General features: G+C 33.9%; 1 protein-coding gene and 1 non-coding gene across 2 annotated transcripts; one reads left to right on the top strand and one right to left on the bottom strand.

Annotated features, from left to right (window-relative positions):
* Nucleotides 1-307: 307 nt before the first annotated feature.
* Nucleotides 308-3806, bottom strand: LOC117216268 (general odorant-binding protein 56d-like). The gene is made up of 5 exons (XM_033462849.1): nt 3661-3806; nt 3040-3115; nt 2886-2977; nt 626-734; nt 308-506 (listed from the first exon to the last, which is right to left on the bottom strand). Exons 1-5 carry the CDS (start codon nt 3706-3708, stop codon nt 421-423), a joined length of 411 nt encoding a protein of 136 aa, XP_033318740.1. The 5' UTR covers nt 3709-3806; the 3' UTR covers nt 308-420.
* A 9163-nt stretch (nt 3807-12969) lies between these two features.
* On the top strand, nt 12970-13162 carry LOC117216273. Its single transcript, XR_004489340.1, has one exon. It is a non-coding gene; the product is annotated as a U2 spliceosomal RNA (small nuclear RNA).
* Nucleotides 13163-22046: the final 8884 nt, after the last annotated feature.

The following is a 22046-nucleotide window of genomic DNA, read 5'->3' as shown; positions in this document are numbered from 1 at the left end:
AACACGATGATAGCCGATTCCAATTAAAATTCATCAAACGCCCACAACTTTATTCCTGACCCTTCCCCGACATATATTTCAATAAAATGTCAATATTTAAATTATGGATCCAAGTTTTAATTTCTGTTTTTTATTACATTGTAACCATTTGCATAATTAGCAGAATGATTTATATTCTAACATAAATTTCGTAACAGAGATAAATAATTATATAAGACATATAACAGTTGGAGATACGTGAGCAAAATGGAGAAATAAATTGCTTCTCTGGGTGAATAGATGAACAAAGCTTCAAGACCTCAAGTAATAGTGTTAAAGTATTATAATTTATTAATATAAATCTACAAATATTTTGTGTTTTTTAAAATACGAAATGTGTTGAATTGCGAATTAAATCATTTTCTTTCAACAGTTTAATTTTTAGTTGCTTTCAAGTACGTTGAAGCTCTTGTTCTCTAAGAAACACTTCATCAAGTTACCAGCCTTCTTGCACTTGTTGGGACCAGCTATGATGACAAAAAATAAGAATCATTAAATAATCCTGTTCGTATCGTAAATGCTTTACTAAATTTTTATTTAATATTTAAAATAGAGACAACATTTTTAACAACGATGTCCTACTCACTGATGTGTTTGCATTTGGAGACCACATTATCAACTTTGTCCGCGGGCGATCCGCCTGCTATCATCTTTTCCTTGGCAACGTCTTCCTTGATGTCTCCATCCTCGTCCATCTGTGCAATAGAAATAAAAACATTTTTCTTTTATTTTCTTCTATATATAGGGTGCCATACGAAAAGAATTTAGGATTTCAGATTATAACTCATAGAAAGGAATAAACGACACTTAATCAATATATAAGTCTTAAAATTGATTTCAAATTTTTCCATCCTAGGACTCCACTTAGATACACGATTCACATGGGAACAGCATATTAAAGCAATAATAGACAAGATGCAGATAGCAAGGAGACAAATGTACTGGCTAACAAGTCGAAAATCCAAACTAAGTATAGAAAACAAACTAAAAATATATAAAATGGTCATAAAACCAATCTAGACATACGGAATACCACTATGAGGAACAGCAGTAATGAGCCATATAACCAAAATAGAGGCAATGCAATCTAAAATACTCAGAACAATAGTAAACGCGTCATGGTACGTTAGAAACGAGGATATACGGAAAGATTCGGGAATACCAACGGTCAAGGAGGAGATTAACAGATGTGCAAGAAGGTACAGAGAAAGAATAGCAACGCACCCAAACCGGCTGGCAGCGGAAACGGTCGGCACATCCAGCATAAAAAGAAGATTAAAAAGGAAACACCCAACACATCTCACAAAGGACATAACCTAACAAACAAACACTCACCTCACTAAAGAAATAAATCAATCAAATTCGAAGATGGTATCTCACTGGGGGTAGCCGTCCACATGTTATATTATTATACCACTAAGCCATAATATTTTACCAAATGTCCTACTGGACAAATTGTAAAATTTAAATAAATAAATAAAAAAAAAATGTTTCATGTATTCATTTCCTTTCCATGCATTTATAATCCTTTTTAATCAAGGCGAAACGTTTTAAATCGAACTTTTTAGGATAGCACGAGAAAATCTAGTATTATTTCTTTTTATGAAAACATCTAAAAATTTGTCTCTGTTTACCACTGATAAACAATGTAATCAACTTGCGAGGAGAAATAATGTATATAAGCTGTATATCTCGTATAATATGAAAGGTGGAAAAATGTATTACTGGGTGTTACGTCGGACGACCCTCTACCTAGACCAGGTCATACACCGCGGCCAGACGGAAACCAGATGTCCCCTCATCCTTACTGCGTACCCTCAATAGTCTTAAGAACCCATCATAAATCCCAGTAATTTGCTAGCTAAGGTCCTTCAGACACAACAAATATCTTTTTTCTAAATCATTTTTTAAAAAGTATTGTCTACTACGGCTTGATACGGGAAAGTTAGTTTTTCGCACGGACGATGCTTCCCACTAGCAACTTTCTATCGAGGGCGGCTAAGACCCTTCCTAGTCCAGCAACCTACGTTTATCCAATCAGGAGCAATGTATACTGCCCTCACTTTCCTGACCAAAACTGTCATGAACAAATCCGATGTTCCCGTGCGCTAGACACACCCATCGCTAGCTTTCCTCCGATACAGCATCGTCACTGTACTTTACTTCTTCTATACCGCTAGAAAAGTCAAGTACTTATTCTACAAAGTCTAAGCACGAAAAGTCTAACTCACATTATCTATCTAAGTCGGTTCTCGGGATTACCGAACATTCACTTCCTCTATTAAGTATCCTCTAGTGCTACGTCCACTAACGTACTAAATTCAACTATAAGAGCCTTGGTCTATTGTGCATATCTATCTTATCTTCGTGCGACAAATTGTCATCTACGATTTATACCTACTCAACAGTGCAACTTAAGTGTTGGAAATAAAAACCTTATAACCCTGTGAATCACAGTGTTATAATAACTGAATCGCCCCTATTATCTTAATGGAAATCAGGGGATCGATCAGCTCGTGGTGTCGATTATTATAATCGTAACGGGAATTTACGACTCCCGTTGACGTCTCTCCTCGCGATTGCGTCTCTCCGCGATTGGTTGAAAATACACTGGGGACGGTATTTTTTCTTATGAACAAAACAGCGATGAACTGTTATATCTATCTGTCAGGCCAGAGATACGCTCTTGATATTTTTCTGCTCTTCACCGGAACGATTGATTTTTAAATCTATGTTCGTAGCTGTTGTAAGTCTCAGTCCTTTTGTTTTTTATAATTTGATTCAAGGAATACAAATATAGATACAAATATTTTTTATAAGTCAATTTACACAATTTCGTTACTTACGATTCCGATCTTCCTCAGCATACAGAAGGAGAAACAAGCAAGTTTTTCATCGTCCTGAGCAACATTGCCTTTCTTTGCATTTTCTACCACCTCTGAAAATCGAATAATATTGATTAAAGTTCTCTGTTCAATTGTTTCGTTGTTTGCCACTTACGTGGGTCGACACCGCTCTCTGTGGTGCAAGCTGTCCTGTATTCCTCCAATTTGGCTTTTTGATCCTCTGTGAGCGCCTGAAAATATCAGTATATATTGTAAAGACTTTGAAATAAATATTTAGTGAAATGTTATTAGTAGTTTAAATGATTAATGTTTTCAGTTTGTAAGTATAAAATACACATATGAATTCTTTCTTTTCTCTTTTTGATATGACAATTAACTTTTTAGAGCTATCAGTTCCTTCAACAGATTCAAAAAGAAGAAATTTTATATTTCAATTATTATATTTCTTTCATCCTTGATGTTAACACAATTCTGTTTTTGCAGCCACTGAGTTCTTTCTTATACATCGCCTTAGTCATGTAATAACAAGCTCCGAAATTATTGTTTATTTCAATTAAAAATCTTCTTAATCACTTCCAGGACGTAAGACAGATAAGTCGCACGATTAAAATTAATAAAATCATTATACAACGACTACGATAAAGATATCTTTATTCAGAGAATTCAAAACAATAATATTATATGTAAAAGAAAGAAATTTATTAAAAAGGTTAAATAAATTGCAGTTAAAATGATAACAGAAAAAATGAGAAGAGTAAAAGATTTCAAAATTTACCAAAGCACCGACTAGACAGAAGGTAAAGATGATAGCGGGCGAGCGCATCTTTCTTTAAGAGTTCTTGAGGAGCTCGAGTAAACACGATCTGTACGAATGTTCACTAAGAACTGAATACGCATTAAATGTATCTCGAGTTTTTATAGTTATAGCTACAATCATTGACGATGGCACGTCCCATGATTTCTCCCTCCATTGGGTGATGGCAAATGCTGCTGTATTTCCCGTATGGAAACTCATCGATATTTCGCCTCCGGTCATCTACCAGAATATAATAAAAGAGAGTACTTGTTAGTATCTAAAAAAGGACAAAGATATATCGAGATAATTCGTTCCATTCTTGAAACATTCAAGAGTAAAAAAGTGGTTATTCTTAGACAGAATGATGACGTGCATAAATAGAGATAGATCTATAAATTCTCGTCTTTTGAAGATTCGTACCTCTAAACTCATAAATATTAATGTTCAATACAGAAAAATCTATTTGAAATATCATTAAAATTTATAAGTCCGATGAAATGCCTGATTAATGAGTATACTATTTAATCTTGCTCAGATTGCATTATAAATTTATAGTTAGACATACAATTTTTAAGTTTGAAAGTTTAATACTTGATTGACTAATACACTTGATGATACTTGATTAACAACATTTGGTTTGGGCAATATATAATTTAGAATAATTTAATTTCTTTATCAATAGTATGTTCATATAAAAAATATATATAACATTCGTATATGAATTACATTAGCTCTTAGCAAAGAATATTATAATATCACACAATATGCTTGAAAAAACAACAAATCACTAAATGTTCTATCTGCAAAAGGAAGGAGATTCGGCGAAAAATATGAGTATATATCATTGATTAAAACATTCGCAAAAGCCCGTTTCAAAATCTACAAATCATAATACTTAATGAGCACAATCGACAGATTTCGTATATCAATTTCTTGAATAGTACACCTTTCTGAACGACATTGCCGGATCTACCTGACACGAGATTTTTGTTCTCTATCCGAAGTGAAGGTTACGCTGCAGTTCATAATGATCCTACGTATGAGGATTTGTTGGTGGCTTTGTATAATCAATTGTACGTCTTAATTAATCGAGTATAATGGTTATTTTCCTTGCGTGATCTTTTTCCAGTAACACAACATTGAAATAATAATATTTAATAACACTTAGATAAAATTTAAATAGGCGAATGATCAAGGTGTTGGTGGTACATGAATTTTCATACTTCTTATTACTATATTAAATGTGAGTCAATGATTTTATAAATTGAAACAAATGGAAGGGCAAGGTTGAGGCGCTAACAGAGAATATTTCGCATTAATTCAATTCTAATTACGCTGATATGTAATTATATTGGGAATTGGATAGCTCTTGTTGCTATGCGACATTAAACTCGTAACTGATAAGGACGAATGGAACTATGCACTGAATAACACCAAAAAGAATTTTTCTGTTTTGTTTTAGAATAATATTATATTATTTTTATGCAGGAGGACTCAAGCTGGAGAACGATAAAGCGAGTTCGACGCGATTTCTCGAGGTCAGCTGCTGCACAGGAGAAATGATAAATGTAATGATACAGTATAAACTATTTCCTTCTCTCCAATTGGAAAATACAGAAATTACATTTACCATTCTCGTCGAGATAACGAGACGAATTATAAACTTGCAATTACGTACGATAATAATGAAACATATACATATGTAGCTGTGCTACAATTATAACTCCTCGATGATTTGATGGCCATTTATGAATTCCAGGTGGCATAATCTGGTTATGCTGCTATATTTTTAATACTTTTAATGCCTTATGGTAAGCACCAAGAAAATAGTGAATAATTAACAACCATACACAATGTCATGGACATGCGTTTTAAATAGTTTCTTGAATCAGTTGCACTAAACTATAAACGACAAAATTTCAAATACGAATTTTACATTTATTACAATAATCTTAGAATTATTAGAAAATTATTGTTATAAGAAGGTGATGAGAACCTTCAATTAAAAAATTGATACGAGGAAACTATATCGATAGTCTTATATAAAACGCTGTTCTGTGAAGCAGGATGTCATCTCTATTTCTTCATCCAATCGATTAAAATAACGAAGAAGTGACTAAAAGGATAAACTGAGGAAACTAAATAATCATTACGTGAAACGAAAATTAATAATAAATTTACATTTAAAGATTATGATAGAAAACTATTTCTTTCAGAATTTGTTTCTATAAGAATAACACGTTGCCTATAATTATGCTAATGCCTATTGCAAGCTATGAATATTGGTACATATTTATTACAATTTAGGGAATTAAAATTTTTAATTGCGAAATATTTTTATTTTATTAAAAAATTATGTATACATCAATTGTCATTTTCTATACACAAAACATATCGATATTTAGTTTAGTTTTTCTGGTAAAGTTTCCAATGAATAAAGTATTTTATCTAATGACACGAGTAAGGTTATCGCACGTGTGATTTATATATATTTTTTGTTGTGAAGTCAATATAGATCAAAGTTTAATGTTTTTATCTTAATTATCATCGTCATTACTCTCCAACTTTCTATTGTTTTATGAATAATTTTTGTTCTTCATCTAATAGAATCTCCCTAATAGAATTTCTTTCGCCTAAACGAAACATTAGTACCATAATTAATTTGTGATTTAATTACGACATTAAGATTTTTATTTCGTCAAAGATTTTTTCCATTCTATTGTTTATAAAATAAATTTACGGGATATGCAAATGGAATTACTTTCAATGACAAAAGACAATGCTGCCATCAATATTGAGGTTTTTTAACTATTTGATGCATTAGGACGTCTATGCTCATACATGCACTAACACATTAAAAAAAGTTTAATCATTGCGTCACAGAATAATACATTAGTCATGTGTAGTATGAAAGTATAACTGTAATACAATGTTTTATAAGTGCTTTATAAACATCAGAGATAAAACTAAGAAATTATTGCTTCATTTCTTCTGTATACAAATGACTGATAAAAATGATTTTATCATTACTAATATTCATCCTTTAATATTTCACAGTACAAACGTATATTATCGAAAGTTAGCGAATATTAATTAACTTATTAACTTTTTAAACGAACGAAATATTACTATAGATTGAAATTTTCATAGAAAATCATCTTTAGTCAAAACTGATTACTGACGGCATTGACGTATTAAGTATTAAGATAGGATACGTTCCCCATTTGAAAGCGTGCCACTTCGAATATATAAATAAAATTATATATTTAATACCAAATATATAAAATTATATAAATAAAATTTATATGCATATATATACTTTGAGATATGATTTTTGTGTCTATGAAATAGCATGTGTTATTATGTTTTGATACTGTGTGTAGTAAAATTTCGTTGACATATGAACACCATCGACGACGCTACAGAAATCAAAGAACTGATAAAGCTATCCATTAAAAACACGGAAATGTTAGCAAAAATGATAAGTGAACAAAACGCAATCCTTAAACAGCAAACGCAACAAATCACACTCATGCTACAACTACTCACAAACACGCTAAGCAAAAAATAAAAATGGACACGCTTAAAATAGCAGCCTGGAACTCTAACGGCCTACAACAAAAGGGCCCTAGAAACTAAAACATTCCTGTACAACAATAATATACTACTTGTTTCAGAAACACACTTCACTATAAAAAACTATTTAAAAATACCGTACTACATCATATATGATACCAAGCATTGCTCAGGAAAAGCACACGGAGGGACCGCAGTAATAATAATAAACGACATTAAACACCATTTACACAGTCAAGTTTGTAAGGAATATATTCAAGCAACCACCGTTACAGTACAAACTAGCAGCGACTATTTCCAGTTGTCACCAGTATATGTACCACCGCAACACAAAATTTTTTTTTTCATTTATTTATTTACATTTTACAATTTGTCCAGTAGGACATTTGGTAAAATATTATAGCTTAGTGATATAATAATATAACATGGGGATGGCTACCCCCAGTGGGATACCAACTTCGAATTTGATTGATTTATTTCTTTAGTGTGGTGAGTGTTTGTTTGTTAGGTTATGTCCTTTGTGCGATCTGTTGGGTGTATCCTTTTTAATCTTCTTTTTATGTTTGATGTATTGATCGTTTTCGCTGCCAGCCGGTTCGGGCGCGTTGCTATTCTTTCTCTGTACCTTCTTGCACATCTGTTAATCTCCTCCTTGACCATTGGTATTCCCATGTCTTTCCGAATGTCCTCGTTTCTAACGTACCATGGGGCGTTTACTATTGTTCTGAGAATTTTTGCTTGCATTGTCTCTATTTTGGTTATATGGCTCATTGCTGCTGTTCCTCATAGTGGTATTCCGTACGTCTAGATTAGTTTTATGATCGCGTTGTATATTTTTAATTTATTTTCTGTGCTTAATTTGAAGATAACATTTGAGAAGTAAACATACATAAAATATTAAAATATAATAACTTTATATGTTAATTTGTATGTGAAATCATTTTATGTTAGCTGTAAGAAATACACTAAATATGCAGCAAATTGTCTCGAATTGACAGTCCCAGCGAAAAAAGTCCTTGGAACGCAAAGCGTTAAGAATTTAAAAATATAGAAAAATAATAATTGCAGAAAACATTCATATATTGAAACATTGGTGTAGAAGAACGTTTATTTACTCTTATTTACTCCTTATTAATAATGTCATGCCTCATTATCTATCTTTACGTATAGTAAATTCCTGTTTTATGCAGATGACAGCGCCGTTATTTGTGCTGATGACGCTGCTCTCTTACAAAATGGTCTCAATAATTTCGAATTAACTATCGAGTTGTCTTAATTATAATACGTTATTGTGATTAGTTCACGTTAAACAACCATCGTTTCTTGTTTAATCAATAATAAACTAATTGTAGTATAGATATTACAATCGTAAATTCATTGAAATGTGTTCAGGGATATAGATAGCTGATGTACTATTTGTTTACAAAATTATCAATTAACCGATCGATATTATACACCAGTTGCAATGTTATGTTCCGTTCAATCGGGAAGTCGCTCTCTCCAAGGATAGGACCTACAACTCATTGCACGCTCTATGCCATAAAGCTATATATAATTGTGTCAATCGTTCACGTATACAAACTCTAATCGCTTTTGTGATGCTGCCGACCGTTTTTCGTAGCTCTTTTATACACTTAAGCTATCTGTATATAACGTCATCCATAGCTACTAATTTCCTAACCTTCTTTCTATTCAGTTTACATTCTATTGTTATTTCTTAAACTATTATATCTATATTATTTGTAGCTTATAATTTGTTATATCCAATATTGTAACAACAGGTTTTTTGTTATTTCGTAAGTTATTTAATAAATTTACTTTAATAAATTTAATTAATTCTACGATTTTTAGTTTCGGGATTCCGAAATTTTAAGCTTTGGAATTTTATGCTTTTGGACTTTTAAATTTTGGCATCCCAAGCATTAAGATTCTAAATTTGTCGATCCCAAAGTTTTGGTATTTTATTCCTTTACAATTACAGTCCTTCGTATTTAGTTAGACTTCCAAAATCCATGGAATAATTATAAATATTTATAAACATACTCGACGTATTATAATATTCCATATATGTTTCACGCTAACTGTCGAGTTCCAGACGCGCCAGAAGTTCTATCGCGCAAGCGGACGTCGCCAAAAGCGCGAGGATTATCGCACAACACTCAGCTGACGTCACAAAAGCTCGTAACGGGACCAGCCGCGAAACCTATGAATATTTCTAAATCGTAAATTGAAAAAAGCATATCGTATAAATAGGAGAAACGATAGACGAAGCGTGGCAGGGAAACAGGAGGAGCGTCGGTAAATAATTTACCAAATTGTTCCAATTATTCAGCCGAAGGTAGGCGCAATGAATTAGACGAATCAGTGTAACTATTTTGCAAGGAAAAACGATCTCAACCGGCAATCTTTTGGGATCTACACGGGATGTTAGTTTCGACGTTTTTCATACGTTCTCACTTCCACTGTTCCTCTTCTGCGCTTTTTTTATTTTATCTTCCTTTACTTCCTCTTTCTATTTCGTGGGTAAAAGACTTTTCCACTAGTTAAGAAGACTGTTACAAAATGACTGTTATAGTCATAAAATTTGGGAAAATTCTTTTGGATTTACATCGATTAAGATCTGCATGACCGAAACTTGTTTTTCTGTTATTTCAACTAGACTTCTGTATATCGTGTTTTTTCTAACTTTTAACACAGAAAATTTTGTTTCCTCCAAAATTGTGTTTTCCCTAAAAAGAAGTTGTCTCGGTTCCTAATTGGCGTAGAACAAAAGTTTAGGAGGCTGCTGTTAACACAGCAAGTAGTGAATTCATTCTAATCACGGGAGGAACTAAGACCTTATTCCGAGATCATGTTTATACTTCATACGAACGTTAGTGTTATTCGAAATAATTGACAATAGCCGAGAGCAGCCATTTTTCCATTATTCTCAGCATTCCAGTGGCAATAACTGTGCGAAACGCATCGTATCGTATCAAATCGTATGTTATCCAACTCTACAATTTTCTTATCTGTGTAATATCGTGATGTAATATGTTCACAAAGAGTGGACAATAGAGATGTTAATCAGACAGAAAAGACGATTGTGGCTTAACTTGAACTATTCATACCAAACGTACAGAACACAGCGCAATCCACACTCTCTCGGCAACGCCACTCGCAACCTGCGTCTCCGCTCGACTCGCACTCGGCTCCTCCGCTCGCACTCTGTTTCTCAACTCGCACTCTGTTTCTCGACTGACCCTTTCTGGCCGTTGTCGCATTCTGTTGTCCTTTTCCTAGGCCCACCGCACACGTGTTCCGCAGACGCTCGTGGCCAGGGTCACGTAGGTCTTTTCCACGAAACTATGCACTTGAAAAGACCGATGACACATTGATGGGCCCAACGGCGCCTCGGCTCTCGCGACACTGTTCATAGTTCGTCCGATATTTCCCAGGCCTTTCGTCCACGATACTACATCTATATAGCACCAATATAATAGTACCGTGTTTGGTGCTATTTCAATCAGGAAAATCTCATCAATGTGTTAATGAAATTTTCATTAACAAAAGATTTCAAATAAAGGAATTTCGTCGCTGCGTTAGTGTTTTACTTCACGAAACAACGGTAAAATGTGCGGCTCCATTGTACGACTCTTTGAAGCACCAGATAAGATCATACTGAACATTTAACATAAAACATAAAAAGTAACATAAAAGGATTACGATTTTTAGAACATTCGCGGTGCGTGTATGATTTTGTTCTGCGCACTTGAGGACCAATGTGTGTATGAAATTTGCATAAACGTCGCTAATATGAACTACTGCTTATTAATTATTTATAAAGATAGACGATTAGAGGAAACATTAATACTCTCTACCCGAAAGTTCCATATTTGCGCATGCTTTTTAAGCAGGTTTAACGCTTAGTAGGATTTTTTTATTATTATTATTTATTTATTTGAATTTTACAAATTGTCCAGTAGGACATTTGGTAAAATATTATAGCGGTATACTAATATAACATGTGGGTTGCTACCCCCAGCGGGGTACCATCATCGTGTTTGTTAGGTTATGTTCTTGTGAGGTCTGTTGGGTGTTTCCTTTTTAATCTTCTCAGTAGGATTTGTTTACGCAGGATTGTTACGTGGTCAGGTGTCAGAGTTTTGTTCTACGCGGCTTGTACGAGGTTCTTTTCGTTCTTGCAACAAGATATTCGCGCAAGGAGATATTTAAGCCGATTTTTTACCACAGCATGATTAAGTGCACTGTGTAATATGTAGAAGTAAAAAATATTTAAATAAATATTTAATGCATTTAAATAAAATACTGACAGAAAATATTAATATATCTGGCTCAAATTATTTACTTACTACTTTTTTTAACTACTCAAAATTTATAATTACACTTGTGTGTTCTGCAGATCCAAGGATAGTCAGAATTGGAAACATTTATTGGACGTTAATTAACCTAATGCAATCCAAGTAAAATGCTATAATGTGTCTTTCCATTTGTGATATTCTTGGACTCGCATAATTCCTAATGTATATTGTAGTTAATTAAGTGACTAACAGTCAAACAATTTCAATCGAATGTACTAATATTTTGTGTAAATATTTTATTTTTATACAGAATATATTTTTAACTTTTTTAAAGATTTCACGCTGCACTTTATCAAGTATTATAGTTTTATTATCTTTATTTGTTTCGATATAGAAGAAAGATGTACAGTTATCAAGAAAAGTACTACGGGGTTCAAATTGCCTACGGGAACAGATAAAATTTTATGTACTGTATTATATCTTAATCTGCAATCACGTTTGAAAATTTTATGATAAATTGTACAACTTTGTGCAGGACATGGAAAATGTACGACACAGACAACATTTGATATAAAAAAGATTAGACTATTTCTGCTATAGTATCGCGGACGAAGGTCTTAGGGGGGTGCCGTGCGAATTGTAAACGAGCGGTTACTGAGCGTGTGCATGACGGGGCTTAAACAAAGGATATAAGACAAAAGACAAAGGGTTACTAAGAGACATAAACGAATTAACGGCAGTATGAGTTGAGAAGTCAGAGAGTGCGGATTGCGTCGTCGAGATAGTGTTGTTAGCGTTGTTGAGAGAGAGTTGAATCTGTGTTGAAGAGAGTTGTAAATTAATTATAATACGTCGTCACGATTATTTCATGTTAAGTAACCATTGTTTTCTGTCTAATCCATTTATTATTAATAAACTAATATTATTATATTTACGATACTACACTACGATGACAGATTCGCAGTTTCTGAGACGCGGTTCTACGACTGAGACTTAAATGACTTATCTATAGTTAATTTCATTAGAGAGCTAATATTTTACGAAATTAGACACAAAAGAGAAAGAAGGAACAAAGGCACGCTTTGTTACCAAAGTCTGCGAGCAAAATATAGGATGAGATTCAAACGAATATTAAAATGAATTTTATCATCTACAAACTTGAGCTTCGGGATACTCTTGTAATTTTGCCATCACAAAAAGATCGATGTTGTTCATGGTATATAAGAAGACGGAAAATCACGCTTCGCGGACGGAATAGACCGTACGCCGAAAGTCGCTAAATGTCAGTATAGCGAGATCAGGCTAGAGTATTTGAAGATACCACCGCTAGGTGGTTTTTTCAAGATGCCGATTCTCGCTGGGAAATTTAGGAGATAGAGATGTTATATTCGTAGACAAAGTTGAAATTTTTATCGCTTCTCGGCCTTATGGCTAAGATCAAAGTGTAGTATCTGTTCTTATCAGCTTAATATCTGATACACTTCCCATTGGGAAGTCAGAATATTAAACTGATTTTTGGAATCTGACGGAGGGATAGGAGCTTGCTTCACCTCTGTCGTGAGTCGACCTAGCTTTGCAGTACCGCTAGGATTGGCTCGATAATGCATATATATAAGCATATAACAGACGGCTTTTTAATTTATTATTAACATTATTTTGTGATTGGTGATAACTGAATACTATATCACTGCGACTTTATTGGATCTGAATATTGCTTAATATAAATTGTTATTAATTAACACTTAGCCAACGGAACGGTGATTTCGCCTGTCTATGAAGAACATCGCTTCGCGATCGAACGGGAACATCTCTCTTTTTGATTTTAGCAACGTGTTTTCTTTTCTTGCTCTTTATTAGTTATTTATATTATCAGCTATTGTTTACTTGGATTTGTTCCCAATTAATTGCGGCACTTTTCTGATTTTATAAAGTACAGTATATAATAAAAGACACCAATTCGGTGGTGTTAAAATTAATTAAAAAGTTACACTATCAATTATGACTAAATAAAGTTATAATCGAACGGTACCACACTGTAAAAAGATATTAAAACGCATTATGAATTTTTAATTTCACGTTCAAATCGTGTTATTTATCTTTAGTCATGTTTAATGTTTTTAATTTTACCTATACTTTTTATACTTTTAATTTCATGTTTTGTATGAACAATATGTGAAATCGTTAAACAAAATCATTACCGCAAAATATAATTGACCACTTAAATAATTTTTAGACTTCTTTGTTTTGCAATTAGTGAATATTAGTCCTTGTTACTTGGACAGCGTATAGATTGGCTTGTCTAGTGCTGTGAGATGCGTATAGCTTGCTCTGGCGCGCGCGGTTGGCTAAGTGTCAAGTAATTAATAAATAAAGAATTTCAATCGAATGTGTAATATTTTGTGCAAATATGTTATTTTTACGCAGAAAATATTTTTAACTTTTTACATATTGCATGATGCACTTTATGACGCTGCGTTAAAGAATCGACCAAAATGTGTGTCTTCGCTAACAAATCTTGTTACACAGACTAAACTAGGTCAGTTCGAACATCGAGTAGTAAGGGGCATTTGATTCTTAGTATCGAAACAATTTCGCCAAATTTTTTTCACCATTTCATTTTTATTTGTTTCGTAAGATAAATCGCGCAGAACCGTAGCCGTAGAGCCTCTACTACGTCGTAAACATCATTTACACTGCCAAATTATTAGATTATTACGAAAAATAAGTGCATGTGTGTAGTATGTGACAGCAAAAATTATTTAACATACTAACAGTAAATTATCTTTAAACATAGATTGTAATACAAATGAGAAAATAATATAGCAAGCATTTGTTTAGTATGAATAGACGGCGATATTTTTTTCTTTCATTTTGTTACTGTTGATCAGTCTTGAGGAGTTCAATCTAAAATATAGGCGTGCCTTCATCGAATGACAAATAGAGTACTGATTTCATATATAACCGATACTAATCCTTAAACCGAGTGTCGAATATCCTGCAATCAAATTTCCGAGGCAATTGAGACTCAAGAGACTTTAAACACTCAAGACCCATTAAGATTTAAGATTGATCAAGATTTTTAAGAGATTGTCGTCATATATACAGATTCAAAATGACTCAATCAATATCAGCGGGTTGTACAATGATTCTCAAACCGAACGACACATGGGCGGCAGTTTACCTTATATAAGCCGTACAGAAGAAAACTGTGACATTCGGCGACGTAAATGATCCTGCGCGACGAAATCCATAACAGCATATCGAAAATCGCCCTATGGAATCTCGGACACTTGATATAGTTGTACAGCGGAGCCACACATTTCCCGTCATATCGGGGAGATAAAACACTAATGCATCGACGAAATCTTTTAATTTGAAATTTTTCGTTAATAAAAATTCCACTAACGCATTGATGAGTTTTTGCTGACTAAAACCGAGCCACATATATTATTATCAGTTCTGCCCAAGCAGTCGAGCTATGCGGACGTGAAAACTAGTGCCTCCGTAAGTGCGACAAGAGTGAAAGAAGGGACGTGCAACAGAACCAATCGATGATGGAAAACATCCAAAAGATACCAACAATAAGAATACTGAACAAAGGACAAACATACGCTATAAACAGGGCAGTAGACCAACAGAGCCCAATTAAAACAAGAAGTGAAGTACTGGACTGCTCAAATACAAATACAAAAGAAATAGAAATGGAAATAATACAAGAAGACGACGTAAAGAGCAATACCAACAAGGATCTACCACAACATAACGAAAGCTGGAAGATTGTAACTCCCAGCAAAAAAAGAAAAATAAACACAAACACAAACGATAGGAGGACCACAGAAACAGAAAGACAACAATGGCTACAAGAAATTCCTATACAAAACTCCTTCAGCTCACTGACAGAAGAGATGGACACAGACCCTACAGAAAAACCAAGAGCACACACTCCCAAGCCACCACCAATCTACATAGACGCATAAATAATGGACCCCCTCATTGATCTGCTAAACAGCACGGCAGGAAAAGAAAACTACACTATCAAACAGCTCAAACTGGACCAGGTAAAAGTACAAACTAATACCCTAGAAACCTACAGGAAAGTAACTAAAGCGCTAAAGGAAAAGAACGCTGGGTATCACACTTACCAACCCAAATCCGACAAGAGCTACAAAACAGTAATCAGAGGTCTACACCCTAAAACAAATACAAACAAAATATGCGAGGAATTGGCCAAGATCGGACACCAGGCAAGAACGATCAACAATATAACCAAATTTGACACTAAGCAACCGCTACCGCTATTCCTAATAGAGCTAGAACCGAAAAGCAACAACAAAGAAATATTTGAAATTAAAAAGATCTCAAACACAATAATCACAGTCGAGCCACCCAGACATAAAAAAGACATACCACAATGTATGCGGTGTCAACAATATGGACACACTAAAAATTACTGCAACAGGAACCCGGCGTGTGTCAACTGCGCAGAAAAGCACCTAACAGCGAACTGCCCACACACGGGGAAAATAAACGACGTAAAATGTTACAATTGCGGTGGAAATCACCCAGCGGGTTACAAAGGCTGTCCAGTAAGAAATCAACTTCAAGGTAAACTTTTTCCGCCGCTTCGTAACAGGACACACAACAATTTCCACGCGCAACAGGACAACACAGAACCTACGTCAACACCAAATACACAGCACGCAAGGAACAATAACCACACTAACACCAACACCGCTAGAAACCGAAACTACGCGCAAGTAGTCAACCGGTCATCACCCTTAGACAATCAAGAACAGAACAACCACAGCAACGACGCTACAGAAATCAAAGAGTTAATAAAACATTCCATAAAAAAACACCGAAATACTCACAAAAATGATAAGCGAACAAAACGAACTCCTCAGACAGCAAACACAGCAGATAACAGTCATGTTACAATTACTTACTAACATGATGAGCAAAAAATAAAAATAGACACGCTTAAAATAGCAGCCTGCAACTCTAACGGCCTACAACAAAGGGCCCTAGAAACTAAAACATTCCAGTATAGCAACAACATCGGTATACTACTCGTCTCAGAAACACACCTCACAATAAAAAGCTATATAAAAATACCGCACTACACCATATACGACACCAAGCATCCCTCAGGGAAAGCACACGGAGGGACGGCAGTAGTAATAAAAAACGACATTAAACATCACCTACACAGCCAGGTCAGTAAGGAACATATACAAGCAACCACCGTTACCGTACAGACTAACAGCAACCAACTGCAGTTGTTAGCAGTATAAGTACCGCCGCGACACAAAATCACAATGCAAATGTGGGAAGAGTACTTCCGACACTTAGGTGACAAGTATATTGCAGCGGGAGACTATAACTCAAAGCACACACTATGGGGATCAAGAATCACTACACCACGAGGTAGAACTTTGGAAAAATACATTAGAAATAATAACCTCAATATATTATCCACAGGAAGACCGACATACTGACCGACAGACCTGAGCAAAATACCTGACCTGCTAGACTTTGCAGTTACAAAGGGACTAAACGCAAATAAACTAAACATAGCACCCAGCCTCGAGCTTATCTCCGACCATACACCCATAATAATTACATGCAGAAACAAACCAATAATTTACAGCAGCACAGAGAAGCTATGCAATAAAACCACCAAATGGCAAATATTCAAAGAAATAATAGAAAGCAAAATCAGCTGCAACATCCCACTGAAAACACCTGAACACATCGATCGAGCAGTAACAACATTCACAGAAACTATCCAAGAAGCAGCAAGGGCAACCACTATACCTGAAGCAACCAACAGACAAACAAAAACAGTTCCACTAGACATCCTCGAAAAAATTAGAGAAAAAAGAAAAGCGAAAGCAAAATGGCAAAAACACAGAACAAAAGAAAACAAAAAACACCTAAACAAACTCGCAAAAGAAATAAAAAACAAAATAAAAGAGCACAACAACAGCGAGTTCACAAAGTTCATCGAGTCACTATCTGCTCACGAGAACTACAACTACTCCCTATGGAAAGCCACAAAAAAAATGAAGAAGACAATAAAAATGGTACCAGCAATCAAAAGAGCAGACAACACATGGGCAAGAAGCAACGAAGAGCAAGCTGAAGAATTCTCCAACCACCTATGCAACACATTCACCCCACATAACATCAACGACAGTGTCACGTAAAGTTGGTACTTGGGTTGTAGTAAGAAGGCTGAGTCGTAGCCCAACTACTAATCTTCCTTTATAAAACTTTATTATAAATGTTAACACTTACAACATAATACCGAACTGGAGAAAAGGGGTTGTATGAGTACAGCAACTAGAAGAAGAACAAGAACTGCCCGAGCTGAAGTCTCAGTTTATATACGTTTTGGTTTTAGGATGTTGAGGGGCTAGGTGTAGGTTATGATGTAGAAAAGTGTCCGAAGGTCGGGGGTCCATATCCTATCTCTGATGTGGACTAAGGTGCGTCACAGTCTTGGTGTATGCTATGATGATAAGGTGGTGATGTGTCCAAAAGTGTCCGAAGGTCGGGGGTCGATGTATTATCACTGATGTAGGTTGAGATGTGATTGATGTCACATACCCCCCTCTTTAGATTGATTTTGGTCCTCCAAAATCTTAGTGTTTCCTCAGTATGGAGCGATGGAATTGGACTCTGACTGGCTCAACTTGTACTTGTTCTTCTTCGTCGTGGTATATGCTTTTGCTATTTCAACCTGTGAAGGTTGTTGGCTGGTTAAATTTCGACTACGATTAATAGGGATAATTTGCTAAGTTTGACGAAATGCCACAGTATCACGTGTTGAATCTTTTGTAGACTTTCTAACAGCCTGTGATATAGAATGAGTTAGTGGTCTTTGAGCAATGGTTTTATACTATCTTGTTGTTTTTTTATAGTTGGATTGTTATCCAGTTGTTCCTTTGATACTTGCATTTCTTTGTTTTGTTTAGCAACTTCTAAAGCCTTTTCAGCATCTACAACTGGTTCTTTTTCCATGCATGTAATTTCTTCTTCAATCAGTACAACTGTGCTTTCCTCTATAGTTCGTGTTTTTGTGTCATTTAGTAAACTTTTCAATTCAATTTGCACAGTATCTGGAGCTTTGGATACCGACTGACTATCATCTTCTGCATTTTCAACACCCCAATCATCAAAGATATCCTGAATTGCACTTCTTTTGTTAGTTATGCGCACTTTATCTGTTTCACTTATAGATTTATTCCTTCCTTTTGTATTAGCAACATGTATAAGTACGACAATTTTATTATGAATAATTTTCTTTTCTACATTAATTTTATGTGAACTATCAAAAGATCAATCTTGTCATTTCCATTTGTTGTTTCTTGTTATTCTTTTCTTTAATATCAATGTCATCTGCAGTTTCTAGATCACTAATTACTCCTGAGGTAATAGGAGTTATAGAATCGTTTCTTGTCTTTGTATGATTTAATACGTCATAATTGTCCTTCTGGCTACAATTTTCAGAAACTTCTTGAGCCACAATTTCTGTTGACATTACTTCTATAATTGTTCCATCACATTTTCATGCATAATCTATCAAATTAAATTCTTCATTTGCAATTTCAGTGTTCTTCGTTCCTTTTTGTTCTGCAGAAACATTTTTTTCTTCATTGGAATTTACAACAGCATCCTTTTCATGTATAGTTAAAACAATATTTTCTTCTGTACTTTCATTCATATCATTAATATAATAGTTTCTACAGTCAGTACCATTACTTCTGAACTACTATCAACTAGTTTAGACAAATCTGTGTCTGTATCCATGACATGCAATGTTTGGGCTTTATCATCAAAAGTTTCACCAAGTGTTTTAATTAATGCTTGACACTGAGCATTAGTAACACTAACTGTATCTATATTTAACACTGTACAAACGTTGTGTTTCTCAATGTTTTGTTCACCCTCATTTGTATTAAATATTTCAACATCGTTCGTACTTTCTTTATCTAAAGATGTGTCACCTGCATATCTTGAATGATCTCCAATCTCAGTTGTATTCTCTGCTTGCTCTTCTTGAAATTTCTCATCTTTTTTTTTTTTTACATTGATCATCAATTTGTGGGTCCTTATTTATTATTTCTTGTTCTACTTCGTTAATCGCAGCGTTCTTTATGCTCTCTGTCTCACTACATTCCTTACTTTAAAAATTTTTTTTGTTTTTATTTAAATCTGTTACATCACATTTATTTACTACTAAACCATCTTGAATTGTATTATCTGTACATTCCTGTGACTTATTTTTTTTTTTATTTTCTGGAATATCATGCACATTCTTTATAATATCAGTCGTTGATTCTGATATTAATGAAGAAGATACATCTACTTTTATCGATGATTCTACTTTATTAATGTCACTGTGCACTTCATCTAGTTGTTCCATAGTAAAACATCAAGATTGTTACAATTACTTAAGAAGTCATGGATTGTTATTTAAATATTTACTGCACTTTTCCATCAATGTAACCCCTTATGGCAGTTTGACATTCTACAGAACACCAATGCTGTATCAGTTTATATTTTTTTTCATCATGAAGTTTTATTATATCACCTAATTCTTCCTGATGTTTTTTTTCCTTTTTTTTCAATTTTCAAATAAGAGTGTGTTTTCTATGTGAATCTTCTAATTCTTGGTTCGCCTCGAGTAAGCGATTATTAACATCTTTGGAAAGTTTTTGGACGTTTTCCAGTTCTTTTCTAAGAAAATTATTTTGTTCGTTCATATCTTTTACTTTACCTTCAATTTCTACCCTACGCAATATTTCAAATTTATTTTCATTTACAAGGATCATTTTTCTTCTTTTTCAAAATCCGGTTTCAATTTATTAGTTTCTTCTTCATATTTATATCCAAAATCACCCACTTTTTCATATTCACCCTTTAGTTCGTCTAGTTCACATTGAAGGGCAGATTATTTGTCCTTGTGGTTCAAGAACTACATTTTATCTCTTTTGCATCTTTAGCTCCAGCTTATCACATTCCTCCATTGAATTACTAACACATGAATTAAGTTTGGCCTTCTTTTTGTTGTTCCAGCAGGTCAACTTCATATTTGTGACTTATGTTATTCCTTCTAATTTTATTGTTAGTTCTTCAATTTGCATTCCAAAAGATTGAACTCTTTTCACGTGTGCGTGTTTTTTTTTCATCTATCTATCTGAATATTATAACAAAGACTTTACATTGAATATTTTATTAAAATTGTAGTATTTTCATAAACGCTTCAAAATCCACAGTCTATTGATCAACTCCTCTATCCTTTCTCTTTCTCCTCACTAAAATAGATAAATTCCTAATGTAGTTTGTGGATAATTTTTTTTTTTTTTTTTCTAAAGCAAATCACATTTATCATCTGATATATTTTTTGAAATAATTTCTGTCTGTACATTTTCTTCTTTTCCCCTACTTCTTTTTCTCCTTCTAATGAATTCTTTTTATTCTGTAAAATAGTTTTTGTATCTTCAATTTTGTTAAGTGCAATTCCTATTTTTGATAACTTACTTTTATTAGGTAATTCTTGTGAATCTTTAAAGCTCTTCGCAAAATTTTATTTGTGTCTGACTGTCTTGTTTGATTATAAACAATTTCTTCAAATTTTGGAGATGTAGCAGGCTTTGCAGCAACATTATAACGACTGCTCCGTTTACTACTATCTAACATAGATGGAGATGGATTCTTGTCATCTTTATTCTCTAAAGACTTCTCTTGTGTATTAGCATCTAAATTTCTCGACATAAGATCTGCTGAAGTTTTTGATTCTGTAGTGTCACACGCATTTTTCGCTGTCATCATTTGGTCTTCTTCTATAAGCAAATGTTCATTATTGTAAGCATTATCTCTTGCTTTTTGTATGGATTCTAATGATATATTTTGTTCAACGTTGTCTATTGATTTTGTATCATTTTCAGCAGTTGATTTACTAACTGCTTCTAATTCCTTCGTTTCAATTTGGTTTTCTTTATTTGTATCGCCGTCCAAAATATTTCTCATTGAAATATTATCCTTCTTGTTATGATCTTTTTCTGCTTCTCCTAAACTTTTACTTTTTTTGTCAAATCATTCTTGTAAATTTTGAGTATCTTGTGACGAAGATGGTGACAAATCATTATACAATACTACAATATCTTCTTTCCTTCGTTTCACAGACTCTTTCTGGTATTCTGTCGAGCTATTGACATCAAACATTAAGTCTGTTTTAATGAAAATATAATCCTGTGAAGCGGTGTCAATTGATACTTTCTTTTCATAAGAATTTTCTACATTAGACTGCAATTCTTTTGAAAATTCTTTCAAAACCATTTCTTCATTTCCTACAGTAACGTCTGTTTTTTCCCAGCTTTTGTTCAAATTATTAGAAACTAAACTACCCTGATAACTCCGACTAGTCGCTTCTTTAATAGTCTCCTTTAACAGTTTTCTTAACTTGATTTCGTCAATTGT

This window comes from Bombus bifarius, unplaced genomic scaffold (genome assembly GCF_011952205.1).
Source record: "Bombus bifarius isolate JDL3187 unplaced genomic scaffold, Bbif_JDL3187 scf7180000010269, whole genome shotgun sequence".
NCBI lineage: Eukaryota > Metazoa > Arthropoda > Insecta > Hymenoptera > Apidae > Bombus > Bombus bifarius.
The sequence above is the reverse complement of the archived record's forward strand: the minus strand, read 5'-3'. Positions and strand labels throughout refer to the sequence as shown.